The sequence below is a fragment of the Furipterus horrens genome, unplaced genomic scaffold, assembly GCF_987537825.1.
Source record: "Furipterus horrens unplaced genomic scaffold, mFurHor1.1.pri manual_scaffold_11, whole genome shotgun sequence".
Taxonomy (NCBI): Eukaryota; Metazoa; Chordata; class Mammalia; order Chiroptera; family Furipteridae; genus Furipterus; species Furipterus horrens.
The window spans coordinates 88509587-88537075 of NW_028327181.1; the positions used below are offsets into that span (position 1 = coordinate 88509587).

A 27489-nucleotide genomic window follows, 5' to 3' on the forward strand; every position below is an offset into this window, starting at 1 on the left:
TTGGGTTTGGTCCTCAGGTGTCATGGACATTTGCTTAGCTGTTTCCAAGGAAACATATTCCAGTAAAAGAGAAAAACGGTTATATGTTATTTAATAAAATAAAAAGGGCTAATGGAGTCAAGGAGAGGACAGGGCTCAAAGGTCTGTTTACAGCTTAAATTGTGATTATCTGCTAAGGGCATGAGTTGAAGAGGCGCTTTTTTTTTTTTAATTGAATTTATTGAGGTGACATTGGCTAATAAAATTATATAGGTTTCAGGTGTACAATACTATAATATATCATCTGTATATTGCACTGTGTGTTTATTTTTTATATATTATTTTATTTTATTGTTGTTCAATTACAGTTGTCCCAATTATTCTCCCTTTGCTCTCCCCTGCCCTGCCCCCTGCCACAGTCAGTCCCCACCCTGTTGTCCGTTCCCATGCGTTGTGTGTTCACCACCCCAAGTCAAGTCTCCTTCTATCACCATTTACCAGAGTTTTATGTTTAAATGACTCTAGGCTTTTCTATTAATAGTTATGGCTTGGTCTTTACAAAAGACATGCTGCATTAAGATTTTTTGTTAAGCTCTAATAATTAGAATCTTGTAATCACAATTATAAGACGCTATCTTCTCTAACCTCAAATGACTCATTTGTTTTTATAGAGGTTGTAATAATTGAGGGCTGTAAGATTTGGCATTCATCCAAGTTAGCCACTTTCCTGGTTCTTCACATGGAAGGAAGTAAAAGACTGAGCTCGTTTCTCGTTTAGTAATCTGCCACGCTTCCATTTTATGGGCTCGTCTTCCTGGTGATAATTAGCAGAGTGAGTCCTACAGCTGGGAAATTGTATTCGCTTTCCAAAATAATCTTCCCAGGTAAAGCCATGCAAATCCCAGGATTAGGGGCTTTCCGTGTCATCTCTCTTATTCCGTCCAGTAATAATTCTCATTTGGCCCTCCGTGCAGGTCTGACCAGCATGTTCTCTTCCATCACTAATCTGTGACTCATTATTTTCATGAGCACAGCAAGTGTTTTTCCTTCCTTAATAAAATGTTCCCAAATAGTATTTTAGATGGGAAAACGTGGGCCTGTGTCAGACGGTCACACGTCATCTTGTCAATTCAGCGGCAAACCTAGTCACCATCCATAGATGATGGCAGCTGGGGTACCAGAGGCCGCCCTGCCTCACCTGTGTGGGCGCTGCTTCGATCAGCAAGAACTTTAAGCAACAGAAAGGACCAGCTATTATCAGTCAGTGGCCACAGAAGATGGTAGAGCTGGGTTTTGTCATTGCTGGGTTTTATCTGTACTGTCTATCCTTTATGTTTAAGCCTTTTCATGCTTTTCAAACAAAAGCAGAGTTGTTTAAATTTCATAATTTCTGATTTTGTCCAAAGATGGAAATAAGGTACAACAGGATTGTGGTAAACATTTTTACCCTTGTGTTAGGGCTGGTGCCTCAGCTTCAGCATTCCTGGGCAGGGCATTTTTGCCCCAAGCCATTTCATTCTTCTGCTCTGCTTTTCCCTGTATCTATCATTTTAAATTGATCGTCTCCAAGTCTTAATTTCTAGAAGTAGCCTCAGCTGTATCCAGCAAGACTGTGTCCTGCCTTGTTTGTTACTTGGCCAAACTAGTAGTCAATCTGTTCTCTTCAGTAGCTTAGAGCTTAAAGAATTTGCCTCTTTTTAACTGAACATGTGTTTATAGAGCCTAATCTGTGAAAGATACTCTGTGGTCCCTCAAGGAGCCCACAGTCTGGTGGGGAGAGATGATAAGTACACAGACCTTCAACCCAGAGCATGCTGTAACCACGTCAGAGAGGTCCTAGGAACCGCTGGGGGTGGGGGGCAGGGGGCGGTGCGGTCAGGAAAGGCTCTTTGAAGCTGGGGTGTCAGAGCTGAGCCTTGGCAGGGGGATTGGATTTAGGTTGGGAGGAGGCCTGGACAGGAGCAGAGCTGGCAGCAGGTCTAGGCAGGGCAGGGGGCAGTTCAAATACACTTAAAGGAAGAATGAGAGAAATCCCATTAAGTTTTAATAGTTTCAAGTAATATTCAATATGTTCTAAGTCTCATTGTTTTTCTGAGAATAGACTGGCTTGTTTTAGTGAAATGCAGCCCTGGCTACCAGTAGCCTCAGTGTATATATTTCTCTGCAAAGATTACGGGTGGAAATGTGTTGAGACGTCGAGCTTTCAGATCAGTTTTAATCTCCGCATTATAACTAGAGATTTTAAGATTGGTATTTGTAAACCATTAATACCAAATAGAGCCCTGGCTGGTTTAGCTCAGTGGATTGAGCGTCGGCCTGCGAGCTAAGTGTCGCTGGTTCGATCTTCCAGTCAGGGCACATCAGAGAAGGAAAACTCTGACTCCAAAAAACCTCCGCTGCCTTGCGGCATACCTCTTCAGGGGAAAGGCTAAGGGAGTAAACCCTGACAGAAAATCCGGAGCCGGAGTCCCTAAGGCGGTTTGACGTTGTAGTCAACACCGGCAACTCCTGCGGCGCACCTGAACCCAAGCTGTATCGACTCCGTCTTTCCCTTGGACCCTTCAGCTGCGAAGAGAGGGGGGGTCTGCTGCATGGGCAACAGCAGACCCTCCATATTACCCTGCCCAGGCTCTGTAGCTTCAGCGTCATCACAAGATGTCGATTCAACACGGGAGGAGACAGATACCATGTCACTCCCGAGTCGGACTGCACAGCCATTCTCGGCGGTGCAGAGACTCTTAAGAAGCTACACCATCGTCTCTCGAGACGGACGGCTGCCGACGACGAATACCAAATAGATTATAAAAGTATCTAGATACTGTTCTAGGCCCTGAGGATACAAATGGAGGAAACAGACTAAATCCTTTCCTTTATAGGGCTTTTATTCTAATGGGGAAACCGATAAGGGAAAACATGACGTAGTGGTGCTGAGAGTTATTGAGAAAAATAAAGCAGGGAAGTGGAGCAGGGGGTGCCAGGTTGCCAGGGTAGGGGGCTGAGGGGGGGCTGCAGATGTAAACAGGGTCAGTCCCACTGAGAAGGTGTCAGTAAGAACCCAGGAAGGAAGGAAGTCCTTCAGGGGCACAGGTGGGCATGTGCTTGGCCTGGCGGAGGGCCAGTCGCGTAGGGACACAGCGCTGCTTTTGTATGACGTTTATGATGAAAATGCCCCCACTACTGTCCAGAAATGAAATTTATGGGCACTAACCTACATACACCCACGGTTTTAAAAAGAAATAAATAAATTGCTCAACTGGTAATCTGAAATAATAGGCAAGTAGTTTTTACTCATATATATATATTTTTTAACATGTAAATGCTCAGACACATACTGATCTCTCCTGACCCTGCCCCTACGCGTGCACACAACCTGTTAATGCAGACTGATGAAAATGCAGGCTGGGGCACCACAAACCTCCGGTGACGCATTTCTAGGGTGGTGAGCAATTCTTGATAACGTCCCAAACGAAGATACAGCCTTACCAGACTTAGACAGGAATCACATTCTGAGACAATTCAGCTGCATAAAATTATGCAGAAAAAGTGCTTTTGTGTTTTTGTGTAAAGCGGTTAGGTCGTAGGCTCAGGTAATTACTAAAGGTTTTTGGCCCATACGAGTGTCTGGCAAAACGTCAGAGCCGCCTGCAGATATGGGGCAGCCTTTGGCCAGACAGGGCTTCCTGGTGTTCCTGGACCCCCTCACCCCCCCCCCCCCCCCACTTAGTGCCATATCACCCCCTGCCCCAGTTCCTATGACAACCAAGAAATGCCCTCGCAGACTTCCTGAGCACTGCTGGGCCACCGGTGACCTCCCTGTAAAGACCTGGTATAGCTCCTGGTGGCTGATGTGGGGACATTGGCATTCTTGAAGCCATTGGCTTCAAAAGGAACCACATGCCCTGGTGTTATGTGATGTTCATGTCCCCCCCCCATATTCGTAAGTTTAGATGTGTCATGAGGGAGGGACCCCCATGATGGGATTAGTGCCCTTAGGAGAAGAAAAATAAACCAGCGCTCTTGTGCTGGGCGCCTTGTGAGAACACAGTGAGGACGCGACCGCGCACGCCGGGGAGAGGGCTCTCACGAGAGCCCCGCCGTGCTGACACCTGGCCTTCGGCTTCTAGGCTGCAGAGCTGTGAGAAGTCGCTGTGCTGTTTACGCCACCCAGGCCACGGTGCTTTGTTATGGCAGCGCAAGCTGGCTGAGATACTCTGCTCTCCGGGGTCAGCAGGGGCCGTGCCGAGGCTGAACTGGTGGGGCCAGGAGGAAGCAGAGCGGGCGGAAGCGACCGCCTGAGTCCAGGCGAGGGGGGCCGTGGCTGGGGCCCGCGTCGAAACTTGCCGATGCAAAGGGGCAGCTGTAACTCATCAGACTGGGGTTCTGCAGCATATATGTACCTGTTACTTCATTTCACGGTTTCCTAATTGTTTACTTGTTTCAGGGGCCAACAAACGGGGAGCGGTGCTTTTCTTTTCTCCTTTCTGCAGAGTGGTTTTGGCAGGTGCTTTTGTTCCTCACCCAAACATGTGTTGCTGTTCCCAGAAATGGAGGTTTCTTACCCATCGTGGCAGGCTGCACCTAGGACAGAAAATGAGTTTTATTTGTTTTCAGGAACTTATTTGAGTTCTGACACTTTATGTTAGCTGTGATTTTGTTAAGTGTAGCACCACTGTCTGTCATCTGTCTGTCTGTCTCTGAAATTTTACCAGTGAAGGTGGCTGAGTATGTTTTATTTCTGCATGTCCAGCCCAAATGCACGCCGAGAATGTTGCTGTCATGCTTTCTTTTGGATTCATTTTACGAAGCTTGCTTTGGCTTGCCGGGGTCGAAAGGACTTGATGTTGCCGGCACTGGCTCACGGCTTCTTGCACTCAACTTGAAATAGTAGTTAAGGCTGATTTTTGATACTCAAATCTTCATCAAATTGCAGGTAACTCTTTAGCAACCCTACTCCCATCCCCTCCAGGGCACGGAGGACTGGATCTCATTTAGAACCGTTCTTTACTGATTATAAAAATGTGCCAACTGTGCAACATGGCTGCTTTCCCAGCCAGATGGGCCCAGACCCCCGAGGTGTCTCTCAAATGGCTGATATTGGAGATTCTTAGGTGGGAAGGCTCAGAACAATATTTCGAGTTTGAAGAAAATCTTCCCACACGAGTTTCCCTCTCTTAGAGTAGTGGGGCCTCTTGCCATGGTTTCTCCCAGTGCTGACAGCGTGGCCCACCCAGCCTGGAAAACAGAGTGATGCTCTGCTCCTTGGTCCCTGCGTCCTGTCATGTGGACTGAAGAAGTCTCTTCCAAATCCTCCTCCTCCTCCTGCTCCTCCTCAGCTCCCCTGCGAGTGCCTTAGCCGGCTTTCCGCCCATTTCCCAGATTCACGTGACAGCTTCCTGACTGTGGTCCCTGCCGCCTGTTTTACACTCCTGTTCGCCTGCCACGCGGACGGCAGACATGCCCTCTAAGTGCCCTCTGAGGACACTATTCAGCACGTCCTGCTGCAGCACTTGCGACTGTAGCAGTGCGACTCCCACCTGTGCTCCGTCCACGAGGAGAGAAGCACGAAAGGGAGAGGAAGCGTCACCCGTGATGGGTGGCAATTTTCAACACCTGACCCTTCCTCGGCTCGTTTGGGGAGCACTGACCCACAGAGCCAGGTCCGAGCTCCCCGGCACGCACGCAGGGCCCCTCAGAGCCTGCCCTTGCCCACCGCTCCGGCCTCAACTCCCTTCCCTCCCAGGCCTGAGAGGCCCCGGGCCCGGGCTTCTGCCGCCTCCCCTGCTGCCATGCTGGCTGGGCTCCTAGTCACCTGCTCAGACCCCATCCCGGGTTACTTCCCGGACTCCTCAAGCAGGGTGGGCGCTTCCTCGTCAGGGTTCTGGAGGCACTTCCTGCTGGTGCTGGGGACTTTTGTTTACATTTGTCTTCCTGCTGAATTTCTGACTCCTTGGAAGCGGGGTCCCTGGGCAGCCAGGGATGCTCAGTGCACGTCCGAGGCACGTCATGCCAGCTCGGGTCCAGAGCCCTTCTGACTGTACGCTTGTCAGGAGCCCCAAAAACAGATGCGACTCGACTTTGCCTCCTCAGGATCCATTGTCTGTCACTCGTACGGCTGTCACGTTAGTTTCCAGTTCCAGTTCTGATCTTGAGTTTCAGGCGGCCTTTGTGACTCTCTGCAGGAGGCTCTCTTTCCTGTCCTTTGGGCCGTGCCTGTTTCTGTGGAAGAGGCGTGCAGGGGTGTGATGGAAGCAGGAGAGGGGTGGCTGTGAAAAGGGCTGACATTTCGTTAATGGTTCTAATCTGTTTCTCTTAAGGAGTTCTCTCGGCTTGAGACATGCATCACCGCCTTCCTCCTTCAGAGCGTCAGCGTGGGAGAGGTGGTTATTCGCCCTCCGTTGTCTGGAGGACTGAAGGCTAAGTTTTGTGAGAAGGGACATGGGAGGGCCTGTTTCTGCTTTTGAGGGCCTTGAAAACACGCTCACACGTGTGCTCTCTCTCTCTCTCTCTCGCTCTCTCTCTCTCTCTCATTCCATTTTACTTTTTATCATGGAAGATTCTGAACATATGCAAACATAAAGATAATTATATAGTGAACCCTTATGTACACATCGCTCAGCTTCAGCAGTCACCAGCTGGTGTCCAGTCTCCTCTGTAGCCCCAGCGCCACTTGTAGCCCCATCCCGTCTCTCCCTCATGCTTGGGGTTTGCTCTGCAATACAGCCCCCATTGCGGAGGGGTCTCCTAGACAGCAGGCACCACAGGGTAGCGTAGATTTCACCTCCAGTGGGTATTCTTGACTGCATTACTTGGTATATGTATCAGAACCCAGTTGTGAATGTTAAAGTACATGAATAAAATGCCTTCCTTGGCTGTGGCTTATTTATCCTTTTGTTTGTCTTGGGGTCGTCGGCAGCCGTCCGTCTCGAGAGACGATGGTGTAGCTTCTTAAGAGTCTATCTGCACCGCCGAGAATGGCTGTGCAGTCCGACTCGGGAGTGACATGGTATCTGTCTCCTCCCGTGTTGAATCGACATCTTGTGATGACGCTGAAGCTACAGAGCCTGGGCAGGGTAATATGGAGGGTCTGCTGTTGCCCATGCAGCAGACCCCCCCCTCTCTTCGCAGCTGAAGGGTCCAAGGGAAAGACGGAGTCGATACAGCTTGGGTTCAGGTGCGCCGCAGGAGTTGCCGGTGTTGACTACAACGTCAAACCGCCTTAGGGACTCCGGCTCCGGATTTTCTGTTGGGGTTTACTCCCTTAGCCTTTCCCCTGAAGAGGTATGCCGCAAGGCAGCGGAGGTTTTTTGGAGTCAGAGTTTTCCTTCTCTGATGTACGCTGACTGGAAGATCGAACCAGCGACACTTAGCTCGCAGGTCGACGCTCAATCCACTGAGCTAAACCAGCCAGGGCATTCGTCTTGGGGTGCTGTATAAGGATTGATAGCACTCCCATCGCTCAAGAATGAGTTCTGTGACATTATGACATCCTGAGAGGCATTTGGTTCTAAGACATAGTATTGAGTTGCTTTATCCTCCCCCTTTTAATTCCTTCACAGTTGATTCTAGCATTCAGGGTGCGTTTTCAAGTCCAAGTTACTTCTGCCAAGGTGAAGATGAATTAGAGCCTAGTAGGTCGACTGCCTTTAATATGGGCAGTTTTTTAGATTACTTTGGCATCTCCTCATGGTCGTCTTTGTCAAACATGACACTTGGTGACTTACAGAGGTTACCTGCAAGAAAACCTCTTGGTTACATCCTCTCCCAGTTCTGATGAGGTCTGGATTTTGAGGAGCTTTTGATTGGATATGCATTTTAAAATGCTCTCCCTGTGCAAGATGACCTTTGAGAAAGATTTGAGACTTGCTACCCTCCAGTTTGGACCTAATGACTTGGATGGGAGTGTAACGTGGAGATTCCAGACGTACCTTCCTCTGGAGGGAGGGCGCAGCTGCCATTGGGGAGCAGTATTTGTTCCCCAGTCCGTTCACTTGAGCCCACGAAACACGCTTGGGAGACTTGAGTTTTGAATTAAGGGAGGGTGAATGATCTTGTTTCTACCAATAATTTTTCTAAGAAAACAGTATTAGACCCTTAAGCATTTCCTTGAGGAAGTGGCAGTTTGTGGTCGTCAGACTGGCCGATCTAGTTTCCCTCTGCACTAGGATTAACATCTCCATGCCCACTTTAACTCATTCTGTTCTTTCACGTCATTTTTCTGATCAGGACTCAGTTTTGTTGATATTTTCCCCTCCTATTTGGTTCCTGAGCACGCCCCCCAGCTCACCTATGCCCCACTCTGGCTCAGGCCATCTTACTGGGGTGATTGTGTTCCCATCCTCACTACCCTTTCTGATTCCTCCTTTCTCTCATCGGCTCAGTACCCTGCTGTCTGTGTGTCACACCTCGGCTCAGAGGACGCCATCACAATTTCTCTTCTTCTCAGAAGCCTACGATCAGTTCCTGGTCAGTGCCTACCATACCATGCCACAGATCTTCGCAACTTTCTTCCCCGTGGTATCCCTGCCTACAGTCCAGCCTTATTTGTGTTCGGAAGGAACACGTCACACTTGCCAGGCCTGTGTCCTCATACCCACAAAGAGGGTGGTGGTTCTTCACTCATGTTGCCTCGTCATCCCACACTTGGGGCCAGCCTTCTTAATGGCGTCTTCCTCCCCCGAGAACACACCAGCCTCACTGATTTCTCTCACCTGGGAGATCCTGTGCTACCCGTGGTGTGGACCACGTGTTTCAGCCATTCATTGTATACCGTTCCGTGTCTACCAGCTTCCTAAGCTTCTTTATCCCGCACAGCATGGAGCAGAGGAGCAAGCTGATGGTGGCTGCCGATGTGGGTTTTTGTGGTGTGTGTGATAAATCTCAGCACATACTTACTAATAGTTGGGTTGTCATCCTCTTCCTCGGGAAGGAAGGAAAGACGAGGCCCTTGCATATTTGGTATGGGGAAGGTTTTAGGGAGCACAGAGCTGCTGGGACCTCATTTGTGGTCTTTTGGCCCTACAATACCTTTCATTAGGGCCAACTCACCACATCTCAGGTCCCTGCTAGAGGTGCGCTTAGAAGGGGCTCCTTTGGAAATTTCTGCCTGTGCCTGACATCTTAGTTGTACCTGGAGAAGTCTTGGAGTCAGAGAAGAGGCTGGTTTTGAACACCGTGTGTGTGGGGTCCGTAAGGGGTTGTGTGTTGGGAGGAAGAACAGTGCTCATCCGGACCCCGCTGGAGAAGCAGGTGTTCCAGAAATATCAGTGCTCATCTGGGGAAGAGACAATAATCTTGTAAGGTTCCTTGAGCTCCAATCAAATGAGCAGCCTGTTCTTGTGGCTTTTGTAATCAAAGGGATCTTATTCCTTCCTGCGTGGATGAAGTCCGCCTGGAGCTACCTCCAGAGAGGGGCCATCAGTTCCAAGCTCCGGTTTGAAACAATTACTTCAATGTTGGTTGACGTCATCTGAGACAGTTTTCTGTTTTGCCGACTTACACCCCGTTTTCCCCAGATCCTCACCCACGCCATTAAGCGTGTGTTCAGGGAACCCTGAAACGGTGCTGACAGGACCCTCCTGCTCTCTGAGTGGACTCCCCTTCAGTCTCTCCGGACGCTGTGGGACGAAAGGAGCAGGCTGCCAGGGTTTACTGGGCAGGCGAGAGCAGGAAGAACAGGTCTTTCTTTTCAGCCTGTTGGAAAGCCTGTGCTTTTTTAAGCTTCTCTTTTCTTAACTTTTCATTGTAGAAAAACTTCAAGATTCACAGAAGTGGAGAGAATAGTGTCATGAAACCCTCATGCACCGGCACGCAGCTTTAGTAATGACCAGCACAGGACAGTCTCCTTCCCCTGCCTCCATTCTTTTGAAACAAAGGCCATACTGGTTTGTTGTTTGTTCGTTTGTTTGGTTGGTTGGTTTGCCCTGACCGGGTAGCTCACTTAGTTGGAGCATCATCCCGTGCACCAAAAGGGTGTGAGTTTGATCCTCAGTCAGGGCACATACCTCGGTTATGGGCTCCATCCCCAGTCAGGGCACCTATAGGAGGCAACCGGTCGATGTTTCTCTCTCTCGCTCTCTTTCTCTTCCTCTCTATCTCTAAAATCAATAAACATATCCTTAGGTGAAGATTATTTTTAAAGGCCATGTCATTTTTTTCCATAAATTAAAATAATTTTTAAATGTGAGTGAACAAATGGAACTCCTCATATACCTGGGCAGCTCTTTTTAGCTTTTATCATGTTGGTTTCTATGTGGAAAAGTCCTTTTTATTAAGAAAAACTTATTTGGATGACTGCAGTCTGCATATAATATTGCATATCTTTCTCTCATTCTGCAGAAAGCATTATCTCCTACTTATGAGGGGAGCAAAACCTGGTCAGCAGTTACTCAGAAGTTCACTCTGATTATTCATTAAACTGTACATCATAATCTTGATATACTTTTCTGTGTATATATTCACAGTAAAACAACATAGATGGCCCCTGATCTTCCAAGTGCTTAAAATTCAATCTAGTCCCCAGATAGTTGAGAACCAGAGAGGCCTTATGCAATTAAGTACCTGTCCCTTGAGAAATGTGCTAAGTGCGTCAGGGGAACATACCAAGCACGGTGGGCGGTCAGTTTCTGATTTCCTGGAGGGAGGGGCATTGGAACCGACCCTGAAGGATAAGCGGACTTAGATAGATGGAGATGGGACGGGGAGCGGTGCGCTCAGACACCAGCGGGAAAGCGTGGGGGCAGTTTGGGGAAGTTAATCGTGGAGAAGAGTTGGGCCCCGGTTGTGCAGAGTCTTGAACGTTTAGGTCTGTGGTTCCCAAACCATGCGGAGGGGTCCGAGTGCCACTGGGTACTCAGAGACACTGCAGCTTGTTTTAAATGTCTGGGAGAAACACAGCAATGCTCCATGAGTGTCGGACCCCGTGCTCGCAGCAGTCTGTGGCTTCAGCGTGAGCTGGTGCTGCTTGTCCTTTCAGTGGTGTTTCTTTGCCAAGCTGAGTTTCTGGCAGTCACCGAAATAGACTCAAGTGCCACATGAACCCCAGTGTGGAGTGGTAAGGAGGGTGGTGGTGTCTAATCTGGTCATAAGATTTGGAATATGTGCATCACCCAACAATTACACACATCCCATTAGTAAGTAATCATGGTTAAGAATGAAATAGACGTTTTTCTTTCCATTTTACATGTAGTACTTTTTTCACGTGGCTTTTAAGTTGCAAGGCGCTGTAGTTGTTTGGAGCTAACTGCTTAATAAATGGAACTGCTAGGTAATTCTTTTGGCCTCGGGCCCTCTGAAGAAATTACTGAGACACTAAAGGGCGCTGCAGACCAGGGAAGTTTGGGAACCTGGCCGCAGCCGCGGAGATGGAAAGCGCCTGCGAGGCAGAGGGGAGCCCCCGCAGGAGTTGTGTGGAGGAAAGACGTGAACAGATTGGCCTTGCTCAAGCCCTTGCAGGAGCGGGTGGGGTGTGTGTCTGAGGGGCAGCGACCCCAGACAGGGGCCTGATTAGGAGGTGGCGGTGCCGACCCCACACCCCACGGGAAGTGGCGACTGCCTGATTCCGGCAGTGGCAAAGGAGGCGAGAGCGAGAGCTGAAACTTTGGGACGTGTTTAACAGGTCCAGTCTCGCCAAACTCAGGGTCTAATTGAATGGGAAAGGGCTAGAATTAAGAAAAGGAGAGCGTCAAGGAGCGCGCTGGGTTTCCGGATTGTGTAACTGGATGGAAGTGAGGCCAACCGGCCCATCAGGGGACTGAAGAGGAGGAGCAGGTTCGGGGGGGGGGTGACATTGGGGGTTGAGACACCCCATACGCAGCTAGATGCGGGACTGGGTCCTGGGCTCCCCGGGAGAGTGTTGTCAGATGCCATGTGGAGACCTAAAGAGAAGGACTTGCACGCATTTGTTAGATCTGGTCACTGAAACAGGACACTGGCAGCTTTGATCTTATCCTGGGGGTAGGGGCCAGAGGGCAGTGCACTGAGAAAGGCAGAGGCAAGAAGGTAAAACAGGATCCAGAGCAGTGGTTTCCTGGGATGGCTCAGATCAGAATTGCCTAGCGTGTGTTCAAACGCAAGCCTGCCTGCAGAAGCAGCTCCCTTAGGGAAGGACCCAGAAATGAACATTTTAAAACCTGTGGGTAACTTATGCATCACTGATGGAGATGTGAGGTAGGTAGTACAGCCACCCTGGAGAACTGTCTGGCAGCTTCCTGTCAAGTCCAGCGTAAACAACATGGCTTAGCCATTCTGCTCCTTGGTACTTTCCCAACAGAAATGAAAACAGAGGTCCAAACAAACACGTGCACGCAAATGTCTACAGTATAATAGCTTTATTCACATTTTTCCGGCCAGAAACTAGAAACACCCAAATGTCCATCAACAGATAAATTATGGTCTATCCATACAGTGGAGTACTCCCCCACCATAAAAAAGAACAGGTATGATGCACGCAACAATATGAATGAATTTCAAAAACATGATGCAGGAAGAAAGAAGCCAGACACAAAGGAGATCCTACTGTATGCATTCCATCTGTGAAATTTTAGGACAGACGCAGTGAATCTATCAGTGGTTATATGGGGTAGGAGTCAGGAATATTGCATCCAAAGGGGTGTGAGGAATGTTCAGGAGGATGGAAGTGATCTCTGTCCTGACGGTGAGGGCGGTTACATGCACGTGTTCGTTTTTCAAGACTCATCGAACTGTACACGTAAGGTGGGTCCCTTTGGAGAGAAGGGCGAGCGTGTGCAAAAGAGAGAAGGGAAGCCCAGAGGCCTGGTGTGTTGTCGGCAGAGGGTAAGGAGTTAGCCAGCCAGGGGGACTTGAAGATCCTTGGAGGTAGGGCACCGCATGGAGGCTTAGAAAGATGAGTGTGGAATAGCCACAGATATGAAGGCAAAACCACTGTCCTTTCATAGAGACGTGAAGGGAAGTGCGGTGGAGTTGGGCACAGTTGGAGGGTGAGCGGTAGGACGTTTCAGGGGTTCCCTCTGCCCCCCTGTGCCACAGGAGGCAGAGTCCTGTGTGGAGAGAAGAGGGCCTTGAGGCCAGGAGTGGTAGTTTGAAACACCAGCTGTGAGGAGCAGGGCGCAGGGGCCAGCCAGGAAGTGGACACACGTATGTCCTGTGACAGGGGCCCAGCTGGCCGTGGATGTACAGTGGTGTCTCCAAGAGTGACTGCAGCGTTTTCTTCAGCTGTGCTCGGAGCCTGGGGGCAGGAAAGGGGCCGCTGGGAAGATTCTGGGTTGAGGCTTGACAGAGCACAGCTGCCGGATTATTAGAAGTAAGCAACGATGGATATCTTTGTGGGGCAGGAACAGAAATTGGAAGGGCACTAACAAACATGTTGAGCTCCTACATGCCAGGCACTGTTTTAGATTTTGGGGGTATAGAAGACAAGAGAAGATGAATCCCAGCACTTACGAAGTTTACAGTGGCTCGAGTTAGACGTTAAATAAAATAAATAAACTAAACTATACTATACTTCAGAGGCAGTAAGTGTCTTGGGGAGAAGTTAAGCAGGACAGAGAGTAGGGAATCCTGGCAGGTAGGAGGTGGTCAAGGAAGACCTCTCTTGAGATGGTGACACTTGATCAAAGACCTAAGCTGAGGAAATAGCGAATGCAAAGGCCCCGAGGCAGGAGCATGCGTGGCAGTATTTGAGGAATACAAGGAGGCCAGCTCTTCTTGGGGAGATAAAAATATTCAAATTTTTACCCTTATGAACTTAGACAAAGGGAAGATGTGAGCATCTATTTTAGTCACTTCTGTCTCAAGTTAAAAGGAGAACTGGATTAGCACAAAACAGGAGCGATGAGTGTCCCATAATCTCACCCAGGTTTCTCTTAGTGTAAAGGTTGTACCTTTTGGGCCTGACCTGCTAGGGGAGTCAAGCCGAATCCCGTGGTTGCTCCCAGTGTAGCACCGAGCAGGTGTGGTGCTTCCTGCGTTAATCCGGGAAACCGCTCACTAAGTTCAGCTAGTTAGCCATTTCCTCCTCTTCTGATATTTTTACCTTTGCCTGGTATCCTTACCTTCGCCTGGAATAACACTCATTTTTCTATTTGTGAAGTAACCCCCTTTTTTTTGCTTCTGAAAGTAAAACAGTGTTTATCCTTATCAGCCTCCATATAGACAGAGTGGCTTGTTTTATAGCAGTATTTGTTTATATTCTTATAGTTAGGCCAGGTTTCTTTTCTCATGGCTGATTTTTTTTTTTTTTTTTTAAACAAAAATCTTGCCTGATACCAGTTCCCATTATTAAATAAAAAAGAACCACCTTTTCGTGTTGGGCTTTCATTGCATGTTTTCAAATGATGCTTTTTGCTTTTATTTTGCTGGCTTTCCCAATGTTTTTATCTTTAACCTCTTATTTTATGGAAAATTTCAGGCATGTATAGAGAGAACGAACAATCAAATGACTGCCCGATGTTATCACTTTCATCTTTAAACAGTTATCAACAGGCTGCCATTTTTTTAAAATTTGTTCTCCATACAATTTTTTTCTGTAGTATTTTAAAGCAGATCTCAAATTCAAATTATTTTTTAAGAAAAAGGCAGATATCTGCTCGCCTTCTGTGAGAGCCGTCTTGTAGTTGTGCTGGTGCGTGGCCTCGAGTTCTGCAGGTACTTGTTCCAGGGGCCTTGCTTTCCTGAGCGGATGGCAGTGCTATGACCAGACGTCCTCCTCCTGGAGCGCATCTCCTCCTTAGCCCAGAAAAATAGCATGGGTCTCCAATACTGGTGCCTGTCCCTCCGACCCTTTTCTGGCTCCTGCCAATGACAGCCTGGAAGCTTTCTGGTGCAGGACATATAGGTGGCCAGTGGATAAGCTCTAGAAAACGAGGAAAATCTGCACCTGAAGACGAGTCCCTGAGAATGTGCAAATGCTGTACAACAAAGATAAGCTTATGAACAGAACTCAAAATCCTGTTCGTCTCCATGTCTTGTTCCTGGTGATTTGCTGGCTTTTGGCAGTGTCCTCTTCCTCTGAAACAAACCAAAAGATGCCCTCTTGGCCGCTGAGTTTGCTTTGGGGTCTGGCATTCTTGCTGTTCCTGGCCGCAGCGCTGTGCTGAAGTAACCAGGCTGCAACGGCACCTTGACTGTTTCAGGGGGGTGAGTGCAGTGTGCCCTGATTTCCTGTCTCTTGCATCAGACTGTGAGCCTGTACCAAGAGGCAATGAATGGGAACGACAGATGCTCACTGACTGGAAGTTTCTCCTGTTTCCTAAAACGTTTTGGGTTTAATGAATTGTTTGTTTGCTGCCCACAGACCACGTGTGGTGTGCATCCTTCAGTTGTTGTGAACACCGTATGCCTTTATGGAGGGGCTGGACTTGTAAAGCACAGTCAACAAAAGATAAGGCTTGAAAGAGCTTTCTTTGTCTACCGGTCCCAGCTGGCTGGGAGAATTAGCTGCCTGTCACTGTCAGCAGAGCCACGGAGCCTGGCTTTGAAGTTGTGGGTGGCGTGGCTGGACAGCCCTTGCGGGTTTGAAATTTTTTTACTCCTCACCTGAGGACATTTTTTTTCATTGCTTTTAGAGAGAGAGGAAGGGAGTGAGAAAGAAAAACATCGATGTGAGAGAGGATACATTGACTGGCTGCCTTCTGATACACACCCTGACAGGGGATTGAACCCGTATCCTGGGTATGTGCCCTGACCAGGAATCGAACCCATGACCTTCTGGTCTATGGGACAATGCTCCAGCCAGCTGAGCCACACCGGCTTCCAAGCTGAGCTTTTAAATGGCAGGGCTACTCATGGGGGTTTTGATGGCTGGAAATACCTCATTACTGTGCTATCTCATGCCTGTGGGTTTCAGCTCTGTCACAGCACTGTGGTGTCTGCGTCCTCTCACCCCCACCACCGTCTACTCGGAGGGATCAGGCATGTCCTCTGGAATTGTGCCCGGGAGAGCCTAGGGGAGGAGCAATTCTGCCATTTTGACAACTGCAAATATAACATTGACTTTGAGAGAAAACTTTTTCCCAATTTAAAAAGTAATGCCTACTTTTGTAGAAATTTGGGGACATAGAGAAAAGGTGGGGGAGTCACTTATATTTCCAACAGAGATAACTTAACAAATAGCTTTCTTTGCCTCTGCACATAGTTTTTCCTATGTACATTGAAGATTTTCTCCTTAGGTGCATTAATAGTCTATGTACAGTGTTATCTTTTCTCCTGAACACAATAGTATAAAGATTTGTGCATGTTTTAAAATTTCATAAGTACTATTAGGAGACCTAATTTTCTTCCAAGTGGACATTTCATATTTCATAATTTAACCATGTCCTTGAATAGTTAGGTCATTTGTAGTGCTACTGTGAGCATCTTTGTACAGAAAGCATTTTCTATATTTTGTGTTATTGGTATTATTTTTGTAATAGACTTTATAGAACCGGAATTAATGTTCAAAGAGAACTGGGAAAATGAACACTTGGAGGCTCTAAGAGTCCTGTATTTCTGCCCCAAAAGGGCAGATCCATTTTGCATCCAATCAAATCCTCATCAACAGCAAAATCAATTCTTAAGCCACAATTTTGCTTTTCCTGATGGGAATACCTAGTATGACTCCAAGTGTTTGGCAAGATGATGATTGAGGTTTTAAAAGTCCTTGATGTGTCAGATAGTGACACTGTGACCCACTGTCCACTGTGGGTCGTGACTGGTTCTTCCTTCTCTGTCTGTCCCTGAAGTCACCTGCACATTTCCTGACAGCAGTTCCATTTTGCTCTCAGTTCTCTCTCCAACCTCAAGGACAGTCATAAGAGCTTACATTTGTGCCTTTGTGCGTGTGTTTTCTAAAGCGCCTTCACATCCATTATCTCACGTAGGTAAATTCAAGTTATTGGTACAGCTTGTGAGTTGGTCCTGGGAACGCTCTAGGAATCTTGATATTTTAGAGTCTGTCTGATGATGCCTTTGTTGCTCTTTTACACAGATCCAGTTCTGCAGGTTCCAACACATGTTGAAGAGTAAGTTTCCCAGTTTGCTTCAGTACTTCCCTTTGATCCACTTTCTGTATTATTCGGTATTTCTCAAGCCAGTTCCTGGGAGTACCTGTGCGTAAGTGTAAGGTAGAACGAGAGTGACCGAGACGTAGGAAGTCTTCCAGGCGCCGTGACAGAAGCCTGTGTCAGGGAGAGGGGACTCAACCCCTTGGGGAGGGAGTCAGCGGCGTTATGGAGGAGGGAGGCAATGGTATTAAAAAGGCTTATTTGAGATGGAACTTAAGTTGATTTTTTCACTTAAGCTTCCAAAGTCCCCAGGAAGGCCTAAGGGTTTAGCTCCCTCCCTCTTCATGTTAACCATGGAGAGAAACAGGAACGTGACCTGCTCCTACAGTGTGTGTGTTAGAATGAAGTTGCATGGCACCGGTAAGAGCCTCCCATGAGAGTCCGTCCTCAGTAGAGAAGAGATTCAGGGGTTCCTGGGGGACCAGGTGTAGCCTTTGGCAGGTCGACTTTCCCGAAGACCCCCTTACCCCTGCTTCAGGGGAAGCTACCGGCTGAGAGACCTTTATCCGTGTCCTTGGCTGGTTGTTTTTGATGTCAGGCTTTCAAAGTCTGCTTTTATTGCCTCCAGTTTAAAAATAAATGTTTGTTAAACACTGAAGGTAAATTTGTTCTACCTGTTAATGTACCGTGCCGTGCTATTAAGTATTAATGGTTGATGTTCTATACACAATTGACTTGGAAACAGAACAGCGGACTTGCTGGGTTCTTTTCACTTATTTTATCCTCATCCAGAGAGCTTGACCCAATGATTTACTCTTCTATGATGTTTAGCAAGTTTTCCTTTGCAGGTTATTTTTTTCTACTCTTAGTATACACCCCCATACGGATATTTTGTTTGTGCTAAAGTGAAAAAGCTGGGGGTGGAATGGGCTTATAGACACACGCCTCCCACTGCTCCCTCTCCCCCAGTCCTGACTGTGGTAGTTTGTTCTGTGCCCTGGGCTATACTTCATCACTGATGCTTCCTGCTTAATTTCCAGGCCTGCCTTCCTCCCAGATCCCAATGATGGCAGCCTGTACACACTGGGGGGCAAGAATAACGAAGGCCTGACGGTGAGTGCTTTCCAGGGATTCCAGACCAGTGATCCTCAACCTGTGCACATTGGGATCACCTGAGAACATAAAAGACATTTTGGGGAGATTCTGATTCAGGTGGTTGGGAGTGGGGCCTGGGCACTGGTATCTTTTCACGGCTTCCGAGCTGAGCTTTTAAATGGCAGCCAGAGTTCAGAAACATTGATCTAGACCCACAGGTTCTGATGGCCCAGCCAACACCCTGGGCAGGTACAATACTCCCTTCAGCAACAGGGTTCATTCACACGAGTGATGGGGCATAGTTTGAAACATGGTCCATCCCCTGCAGACGTCCCCATGGAGAGAACATGTGATATTCTCATCTGTTTGAGAATCGAGACAGTGGGTCTCCACCTTAGCTACACACTGTAATAACCTGGTGAGCTCTAAAGAAATACTGAGTCTAGGTACCAATTTCAGAAGTCTCCATTTAATCAATTTAGGCATCAGGATTTTTCAAAACTCCCCAGATAAGAGAATTTAGAAGCAGGGCCCCGCACACGAGCACCTGTCTTATGACAAAGGCGACACTGCAGTGCAGTGGGGAAGGTCAGTCTTTTCAATAAACACTTTGGGTCGATTGGGATGTCCACAAGGAAAAAAATCTTGACTCCTGCCTCACACCAGACACACAGAACTCTGTTCCAGATAGATTGATTGCATGTCTAAATGCGAGACGTGACACAAGGCTTAAAGACAAAAAGCAGGATGCTTTTGTGACCTTAGAGTAGGCTAAGCTTTCATAAATAGTACATAAAAAACCCAAATCAAAACAAAAACAGCCCACACTAAACATAAAGGAGAAACTAAATATATTGAATTGTATTCAAATTAGGAATTTTTCTTCTTTAAGAGACACAATTAAGAGAGGCAGGCCACAGTGCAGTCACAATACCCATATCCAACCAAGTCCTCATATTCAGAATATACAGGGTGGGGCAAAAGCAGGTTTATAGTTGTTTGTATAGAAATCAATGCAGTAATTAAATAATAATACAAGAATAAATTGTGTTTCACGTACTCACACTGCAAACCTACTTTTGCCCCATCCTGTGTAAGCAACTCTTATGGGTTATTTTTAAAAGACAGACAACCCACTAGAAAAATGGCAAAAGCAGATATCCAAATGGTCAATAAACATCGGAAAAGGTGCTCAGCTTCATTAGTCGTTAGGCATTTCTACAACATAAAGCTCAAAGGCAGGAAAAACTAGTCTATGATGTTTTGAAACTTGGGATAGTGATTCCCCTGGGGCGTCACGATTGGAAGAGAGGGCAGCCAGGGGGTCTCAGGGTGCTGGCAATGTCCCCTTTCTCCATCTGGGTGCTGGTTACATGGATACGTTCATGTTGCAGAATGGAACCGGGCTGTACACTTCCCTGAGCTTCCTGTTTCTGCTTCAGTGGGAAGCGTAAAAAGCCTCTGATGCGCAGCCAAGGTTGAGAACCGCTGGGCTACACTGTAAGGGGCTTGGGAGCTCTAACTGGGTATTTTAAAATTATTTGGTGAATACCTGTGAGTGAAACAGGTGGGAGAAAGGCAGCCTTGTGTAGAGGTGTGTGTGTTTCACCTTCAGCATTTCTCCCCACATCACTAGAACTTCCATTTCCGGAGCCCGTTGTTAGCCAGAAGCCGGGCTGTTGGTCTCGCTCCCATAGGAGAGAAGTAGACGCCTGGGGAGGTGAAGGACCGTGCTCAAGGCCACCACTGCAGCCGTTGGACTTGGGACTTGAAAAGCTCTATAACTTCCACCACCCACGTGCCTCCCAGCCCCGCGGTTTAGCAGCTCCAGGAACCGCGTGTTTCCAGCCCAAGCCTGAATCCGGAGACTCCGCAGATACCACAGGACTCCAGGCTGGAAGCCTAGCAGTGACTTTCTGATTCTCAGAAACATCTGGCAGAAGCCCACTCATTACAGCCTCTCCGTGGCATTTTCCCTTTTCTAAGGCTCAGCTTAAATGTTGAGCTGATGGGGAAATCCAAATGATTAGTTATTTCAAGTTCTGTTTCTTGAAGCAAGAGAGAAATCTTTTCTGTTGTGGAGTAAAAAGGAGGCAGTGGAGTCGAAGCAGGTATCTATAGAACAGTTTCAGGAACACAGAGTGTTCCAGAAATAAAGTCTACTGAAACAAACATTCACCAAAAGGACTGGCCAGATGTCAGCTGTAGGCTCAGAAGAATCGGTTTTGTGATGAAATGCAGTTGAAACATGTGGATTTCTTTGAGTTTCTTTTCCTGGCACCTAACATAACTTCCCTTTAATACCAAAAGGTTCGATTTTCTTCTGTTTTTCAGTAGAGAATTATTTATTGAAGAAAACATCAAAACTTCTTTTCCACTTCAGACTCCTGTGTTGCCTACATAACGATGACTTCTCTTTTTTCTCGAAGCTTCAGCCGGGCACCACGATTGCTTTTCTCAGAATTAATGTCGTGGCTCACTCTCTGAAAAGCATTGATATTCTACTCAGTCTAGCTGGCTCTGGGTCCATTTTCCAAGACTGGAGAATTCTTCCCACCCCCTTAGAATGTCAAAGATTGTGTAACTCTTCTTATTAGTGTCAGTCTTCAGGAAAGGTTTGTGTCATCACCAGAAGTGTTCTGGAAGAGACTTGGAGGGGCCCGTGGAGTAAAGGAGTTGGTGTTTGTTGTGCCAGGGACCTGGAAGCCGAGGGCCTGTCCCAAATGGATCTGGAAGCCTGGGGCGCCCCTTCTCCTTGGTCTCCTGTTAGGAAAACTCCCATCTCCCATCAACAGTGCTTCTCTCTTCTTAGCAGAATTGAGTAACAGAAACATTATGCCATAAAATTGTAATGATTGCAAAAGACTTGGTCAACTTATTTTTTTTTCCTTTTTTCTTTTTTTTTTTAAGAAACTTCCCTTTACCATCCCGGAGTTGGTACAGGCATCCCCATGCCGGAGTTCAGATGGAATCCTCTACATGGGTAAGAGTCCCTGTTCTCCACACTGAAACTTTGAGCTCTTTGGAATCGAGCCCCAGAATCTGGGGAAGTGGCGTCTTGGAGACAGAGGTGTGCGGTCCCTCCCCATCAGCCTTTCTGGGAAAGGTCTTTCTTGCCTTGGTTGGGCTTGTTCATGCCAGGATCAGCTGAACAATTAAGAAAGGGTTCCCCTCACTTGGGAACAGACTTGACACCATTAATATGGTTACTCATTTAACAAGCTTTTAGCTGCTGTGTTGATCTACCCTGCGATTTAAAGATTGCAACATACCCAGAAGCAATTGGATGAAATTTTAAGTGAATACAATAGTCTGAGCCAAGAAAGGGAAGCCAGGCTTTTGCCTATTAATTATCGGGCTTTCTTAGTATTTCCTGCTATCAGAATATTGGATAAAAACTGCACTTACCATCTTGCCTAGATAAGCCGCCTTCATACCTGCTGGGGTCACATCTTTCAAAGCATCAGATCACCTGCTTTCCTTTTACCACGTTGCTGCCAAAATGTCAATAAAAATGCATTTGTAACACAAAGGAGAGCTGTATTTATCTTGAAATCGTAGTAGTAATAATATCCTGTATTTATATACTAGTTTCAGGAGGAACTGAAAGTGCTTAATGCCTGTTCATGCCTCAGGAGCTTATATGTATTTCTGGGCCTCAAGTGCAGGCTGAATCTTAAGTTTTTGTAGGGACCCTGGGCTCTGGCTTCCTTCCACACCCGCAGAGTGAAGACTCCACCCCACCCCCCACCCCGCCACCGCCACTGCAGCCCAGGGAATTGGAGGAAGTGCTCAACCCAGGCTCTCTCTCCCAGGCCCATCTGAGCACCTTCTGACCATCTGTATCGCTGTTTTCTAGTTGGTCTTCCAGCTTTTGCCAGTGATTCATCACTTATGGCGCATTTAGCACGTTGTTCCATCATCTTTGTGTGCTGCCCTCTTCAGTGAGTTCATCAGAAACATTTAAAAGTGTGGCAGTTGCGCAATCCATCCATTAAAGTGGTAGCTGGCTTATGGAGACTATAATGGTCCTCGAAGTCACCAGAGAGGTGCCGTGCCAGGTGGAAAGGGAGCATGGTCGCAGCTATTTGATGATGTTTTCACTTATCTTCAGATCTTTTTCATGTTAAGATTTGTTGCTGAGAACAGAAAGTTACGATCCATAGACAAGTATCACACATGTGGACTTGGCATGTCTGCTACATCTATTAGAGCTAAGTGTCGCTTCAGCAGATTCGAATGCCCTGTGCTCTTTCTGGCCTCTCAGAACTCTGCTTCCAAGGATGCATTGAAACAGGAAACTTGGCCAGTGAGTTAGGAAGATACAGGTAACCAGAGGCCATGCCTTACGAACAGAAATGCGCACATCACGGTGAATGGGTTGACCTTCCGATGGGAGGCCCATGCTACTGACTCGCTGCTACCATGGTGCTCGAGTGTGTGTGTGGCAGGTGCACAGCTCTGAGGTTTCCTAATGTCGCTTGGCTGTGCCATCCACCTGTTCGTACCTTTTAGTCAACTGACCAGGTGAGAGGTGTAGCCTTGTGGCTAAGGAATAACCTACTGGCTGCGGTGGGTGGGGGCGTGAGATAACTTTGGCCTCATTAGCACCAGGTTGCAACCAACTCCACTGCCCAGGCATAGGCACCAGCTAATTAGAATTATAAACAGTAACTGCAGATCCTCTTTACAAATGAGCTCATTAGTAGGGATGTTGAGATATGTGAATAATGGTTACCAGAGAGATGACCCCCTGGGGACATTTCTATATTTATATAGACCCTAGTCTTTGGGACAAGGACTGCCCTTTACAGGCCAGACTTGTAATATTTAAGGCCACTAATCAAGGCAATACCATCTAGGACAGTGGTTCTCAACCTTCCCGATGCCTCGACCCTCTAATACAGTTCCTCATGTTGTGGTGACCCCCACCAAAATAACAAAATTATTTTTGTTGCTACTTGATAACTGTAATTTTGCTACTGTTATGAATCGTAATGTAAATATCTGATATGCAGGATGTATTTTCATTGTTACAAATTGAACATAATTAAAGCATAGTGATTAATCACAAAAACAATATGTAATTATATATGTTTTCCGTTGGTCTTAGGTGACCCCTGTGAAAGGGTCGTTCGACTCCCAAAGGGGTCGTGACCCACAGGTTGAGAACCGCTGATCTAGGAGTTATTAGGTTTGGAGAGATTTTTACCCATGATTGGTTATTAAGTTATTATTAGACCCAGTGGCCCATCAGAGCAGGGTGGTGCCTTTGACAGCCTGAGAATTTCAGGCCTGTCAGCACAGAGGACCTCTTGGGCTGCTGGGTTGGCAGTGATATTTTTTCCATATAGGACGAGTGTAAACCACAGTGTGTCCTGGTGACGTTTCAGGTAAAAAGCAGGACATTTGGTATGTCATTGACCTTCTGACCGGAGAGAAGCAGCAGACTTTGTCATCGGCCTTTGCAGATAGTCTCTGCCCCTCAACTTCTCTTCTGTATCTCGGGCGAACAGGTAAGAAGAAGCATTTTGTCGTGTACAAACCTGCCTGTTCCCAGAAAGGATGTGCAGTAGCCTCCCTGCGGGCCTCGGCCTCCAAGCTTCATTCTCGAGGAGGTGGCCAGAGCTGCTTTTTCCAACACAGATTTGGCCATGAGGTTCCCCTTTCTGAGACCTGTTGTGGCTCCGCACTGCCTGGGCTTATAGTCCGAACTGTACATGGCCCGCAGAGCATGGGGGATACAGCTGCTACCTCTTCCCTCATTGCATTTCCCTCATTTCAGCCTTTTCCAATCAAATGAGCCACCCATAGTTCCCCGGACAAGCAGTGCTATTTTTAAGCACTTGGAATGGAGAGTCCCTCTCTACCAGGTGTGCACATTTTTGCCTGTCTGGCCCATGTCTCCTCATCCTTCACATCACTGCTCAAAAGTCACCCTCTCTGTGAAGCCCGTTCCTCACCTCAGCTCCCCAGCCCTGCCCAGGACAGAGGCTCTTCCATCCTTGGGGCACATGCCGTGTTGGGCCCCTTACAGGGGCCCTCTCACCGCCCATCACCAGCCCTGTGAGGCATCAGCAGCACCCTCCTTGCCACGCCATGTTCTGTCACCTCTCTTTTCAGCCTCATCTTCTCAATACTTGTCACTACATGTTTCTAAGTCACATGTGCCTATTTTCTGCCTCCCCTACTGCACCATCAGCTTCCCGAGGGCAGGACTTAGTTTTGTTCACCTGCCGTATCTCCACGGCGGGCACCTGTCTGACGCGTAGCAGGTGCTCAGACGTTGGAGCGAGCGAGCGAGCGAGTGGATGCTCAGCCCTGTTGTCGCAGGGATCTGCCTTATTCATCGCATGCGTGTAGCGCCTGACACCTGCGGGCACTCCACACAGATCGTGGAGTAGACAGTTAACACAGAGCTGAAAGGGGAAGCAAGAACACATTCAGGAGGAGAAAATTATACCCCAAACGTAGAAAGAAATCATTATAATTGAGCACTCAGTTTAAGTCTGAACATTCACGTAGCCACGGCTTTTAAGATGAACCTTCCTTTAGGTGGTGGAAGACTGTGCCTCTCTAAGAATGAGGGAGACTGATCCGGGGCCCTGTAGAAGCTGCTGGCCTCTCCTGTTACAGGGGGAAAGTGTCTATTGTTTCAGTATCTACTGCTGCATAACAAGCCACCCTAATTTAGTGGCTTCGAACACTAGCACTTGATTGCTCAGGATTCCGTGGGTCAGAAATTCAGGGACGGCTCAGGAGGCATGGATAGTCCCTACTGCACTCACTCAGATGTCTGGGACCTTGGTTCAGCTCCCCACAGAGAGCCTGGACTTCTTTCCGTGACAGCTGGGTCCCCTTCCTGATGTAAACATGGACATTACATGCCTCTAAGGCCTGGGCTCAGAAGTTCTGGAACCTCACTTGTACTAGAGTCTGTTGGTCAAAGCAAGCCACCAGGCCAGCCCAGAATGACGGGCTGGGAGACAGACTCAGCCTCCAACGGGGAGACCGATGCGCCCCTGACGGAGACGGGGCTGGTGGTGGTGGTCTGTTCAGACCCAGTCCTCCCTCCAGCTGCAGTAGTTTATGGCCCTCCCACATGCAAAGTGCACTCAAACCATATTCCCAAGTCCAGTTACAGCATCAGCCTCAAAATCCAGCATCTTGTGATCTCCATCAGGCCTGTGAGTGGGTGAGGCGAGGCCCACCCTGTGGTGAGACAGACAGGAAAGCTGCAGCAAGCAAACCTTCCCACGGCAAGGGGAGGAACGGGAGGCCCGTGGGGCACTGGTCCTTAGGGATTCTGGATCCAGCCAGGCACGTGCTTTCAGCTGTCCCTGCCCTGAAGGCAGGAAGATTCCTTGATTCGCGCCCTGTCTTGCCCTCTGGGATTGGTACCCTAATACATCATTTCCAGCAGCCTTTGGTCCTGCCCTCTGAGATGTCCTTTTTTCCCATAAGAAGTGGTTAGTGTTTTACAGCTTTCTCAATGTTTCTCGTCCTTTGAAAGTTGGGGTTTAGAGGCCTTTTGTTGTTGTTGTTTATTTCATTTTGACTGTCTCCGGTCCTTTTACTTTTTAAAAAACTTTGTGGACTTGGCATGTGTGCAATTATAGTCTCTTCCATTAGATCAAAGCCACACCCACAAAGCTCTCGACTTTGTGCTGTGCACACCACTCTTCCAGTTCTTTGAGGGCCTCTGAAATACCACCTTCAGTCTTTCTGAGGTCTCAGAGAAGGTGCTCACTGCCTCACCCTTGACTTGATCTTGATCCTGAGGCCCCTTGTTGCTGGTAGTGGCCTGGACTTTATCGTTGCCCTAAGGCCGTTTTTTACACTGAGAACCTTTTTCAGCAGCAGCGATAGTCCAGAACCCTCTATATTTCTTCTCTCTATGTGGCTTGAAAACCGAGTTGCTTCTTCCGTTGCTTATGTCTTGCATTTTATCATTTGCAGTTAAGGGAAACCACTCAGCACTTTTTGCATTCTGCCTGGAAGTCTCTTTAGCCAGATTCTTTTTATTTTTCTAAGTTCCTGCTAGCAGTAGTCTTAAAATCGTGTCCCCACTACATAACCTCAGTCGGCCCTTCCCAGCTTCCGGTAGCAGTTTTCTTACTGCTCTTTCAGTCTCCACGTCAACCTTTCAGCCTCCATCTGCCACCTGGTCCCAGTCGCTGCCACATATTTTAGGGTTTTGTTGTGGCACCTTCCCACTTCTAGGCACAGATCTCTAATATCATCTGTCTATTGTGATACAATAAACCACCCCAAGACTGAAGTGGCTTAACACAGCACCATGATATCACTCACGATTCTGTGAGCCTTGAGTTCAAGGGCACGAGGGTGGCTCGTGTCTGCTCCACATGCTCTTGGCTGGGTTCACTCACTCCTGTGTCTGGGACTTCAGGTTTTCACGTGGCCTTTTCTCTTTCCACATGGATGGCCTGGACTGTTCTTACAGGCAATGTAGGGGGGATATTTGTCTGTTGTAATTTAGATAAGGTCAGCACCTCAGTCGGTGCTGTGGCCCCCTTCCCGCCCCCGGTAATGGGCTGTGTGTGTTCTCCAGAATACACCATCACCATGTACGACACCAAGACCCGAGAGCTCCGGTGGAATGCCACCTACTTCGACTACGCAGCCTCCCTGCCCGAGGACGACGTGGACCACAGTAAGCACTCCCGGGGGCTCAGCGAGGCTGGGTGGCACTTGTGATCTGAGAGGTAAAGGCCACTCCAGAAGAAAAGCTGGGTTTTCTTTTAAGACACTCCCGGTCACCAGGTTCTGGACTCACCATGGACTCCCAGTAAATACCTGTAAGTCAGTGTGGAAGGGAAGGGCCTGGTGAGCAGTACGGAGGGAAGCCCACATCAATGGCGGCAAGGCTGGCCTGAGAGAAGGGAGAACGCTCTCTGCTGAGTCCCTCTGTGTTGTAGAAGGAATTTGCTAGAAGCCCATGGGAAGCAGAATTAAACATCCATTTGTGACATTAACAACTCACTGCCTACATGTGGCTCATCCTCTAGTCCTTTGTCTAGTAAACATTCCCCGACTCAAATGAAAACTAAAAACCAATTTTGCAAACTTGACGCGGATATCTGGAAATCAGCCAGAAATCCCCTCTGCGGTCGGACGTGGTCAGCTCTGACTTTGAGCTTGGTCAGTGGGTCTGACGTCATTGCTATCAAATGCATCTCCACGGGCCCCTTCCCCCTCAGTGTCTTCCCTCCCTCAGTGGATGGAACGCTGAAGGACATCAGGTAAACTGCCTGCCAGAGAGCGAGCCTGTCTCACGTGTGTAAGGCACGCCGCTATTGGGGTGCTGATGTCGTAGAGCCTGAGCAAGTTCATTGGAAACAAGTGACACTGTCCAGGGGAGGTCTGAGAATGTTCCAGAAGCCTCATTTCTTCTAGCGGAGTGACTGCCACTGGCTGGGAGACTAGAGGATGTGGT

The 27489-nt window shown here is 48.0% G+C and overlaps 1 protein-coding gene across 1 annotated transcript in view; it reads left to right on the plus strand.

The window, feature by feature from the left end:
• Positions 1-27489, plus strand: part of ERN1 (endoplasmic reticulum to nucleus signaling 1) — a 71016-nt gene that overhangs the window by 24780 nt on the left and 18747 nt on the right. The window contains exons 3-7 of the mRNA XM_090291921.1: positions 16922-16955; positions 17978-18050; positions 20943-21015; positions 23426-23548; positions 26605-26706. Of these exons, the coding sequence (XP_090148047.1) occupies positions 16922-16955; positions 17978-18050; positions 20943-21015; positions 23426-23548; positions 26605-26706 (405 nt within the window). The remainder of the gene's footprint in view (positions 1-16921; positions 16956-17977; positions 18051-20942; positions 21016-23425; positions 23549-26604; positions 26707-27489) is intronic.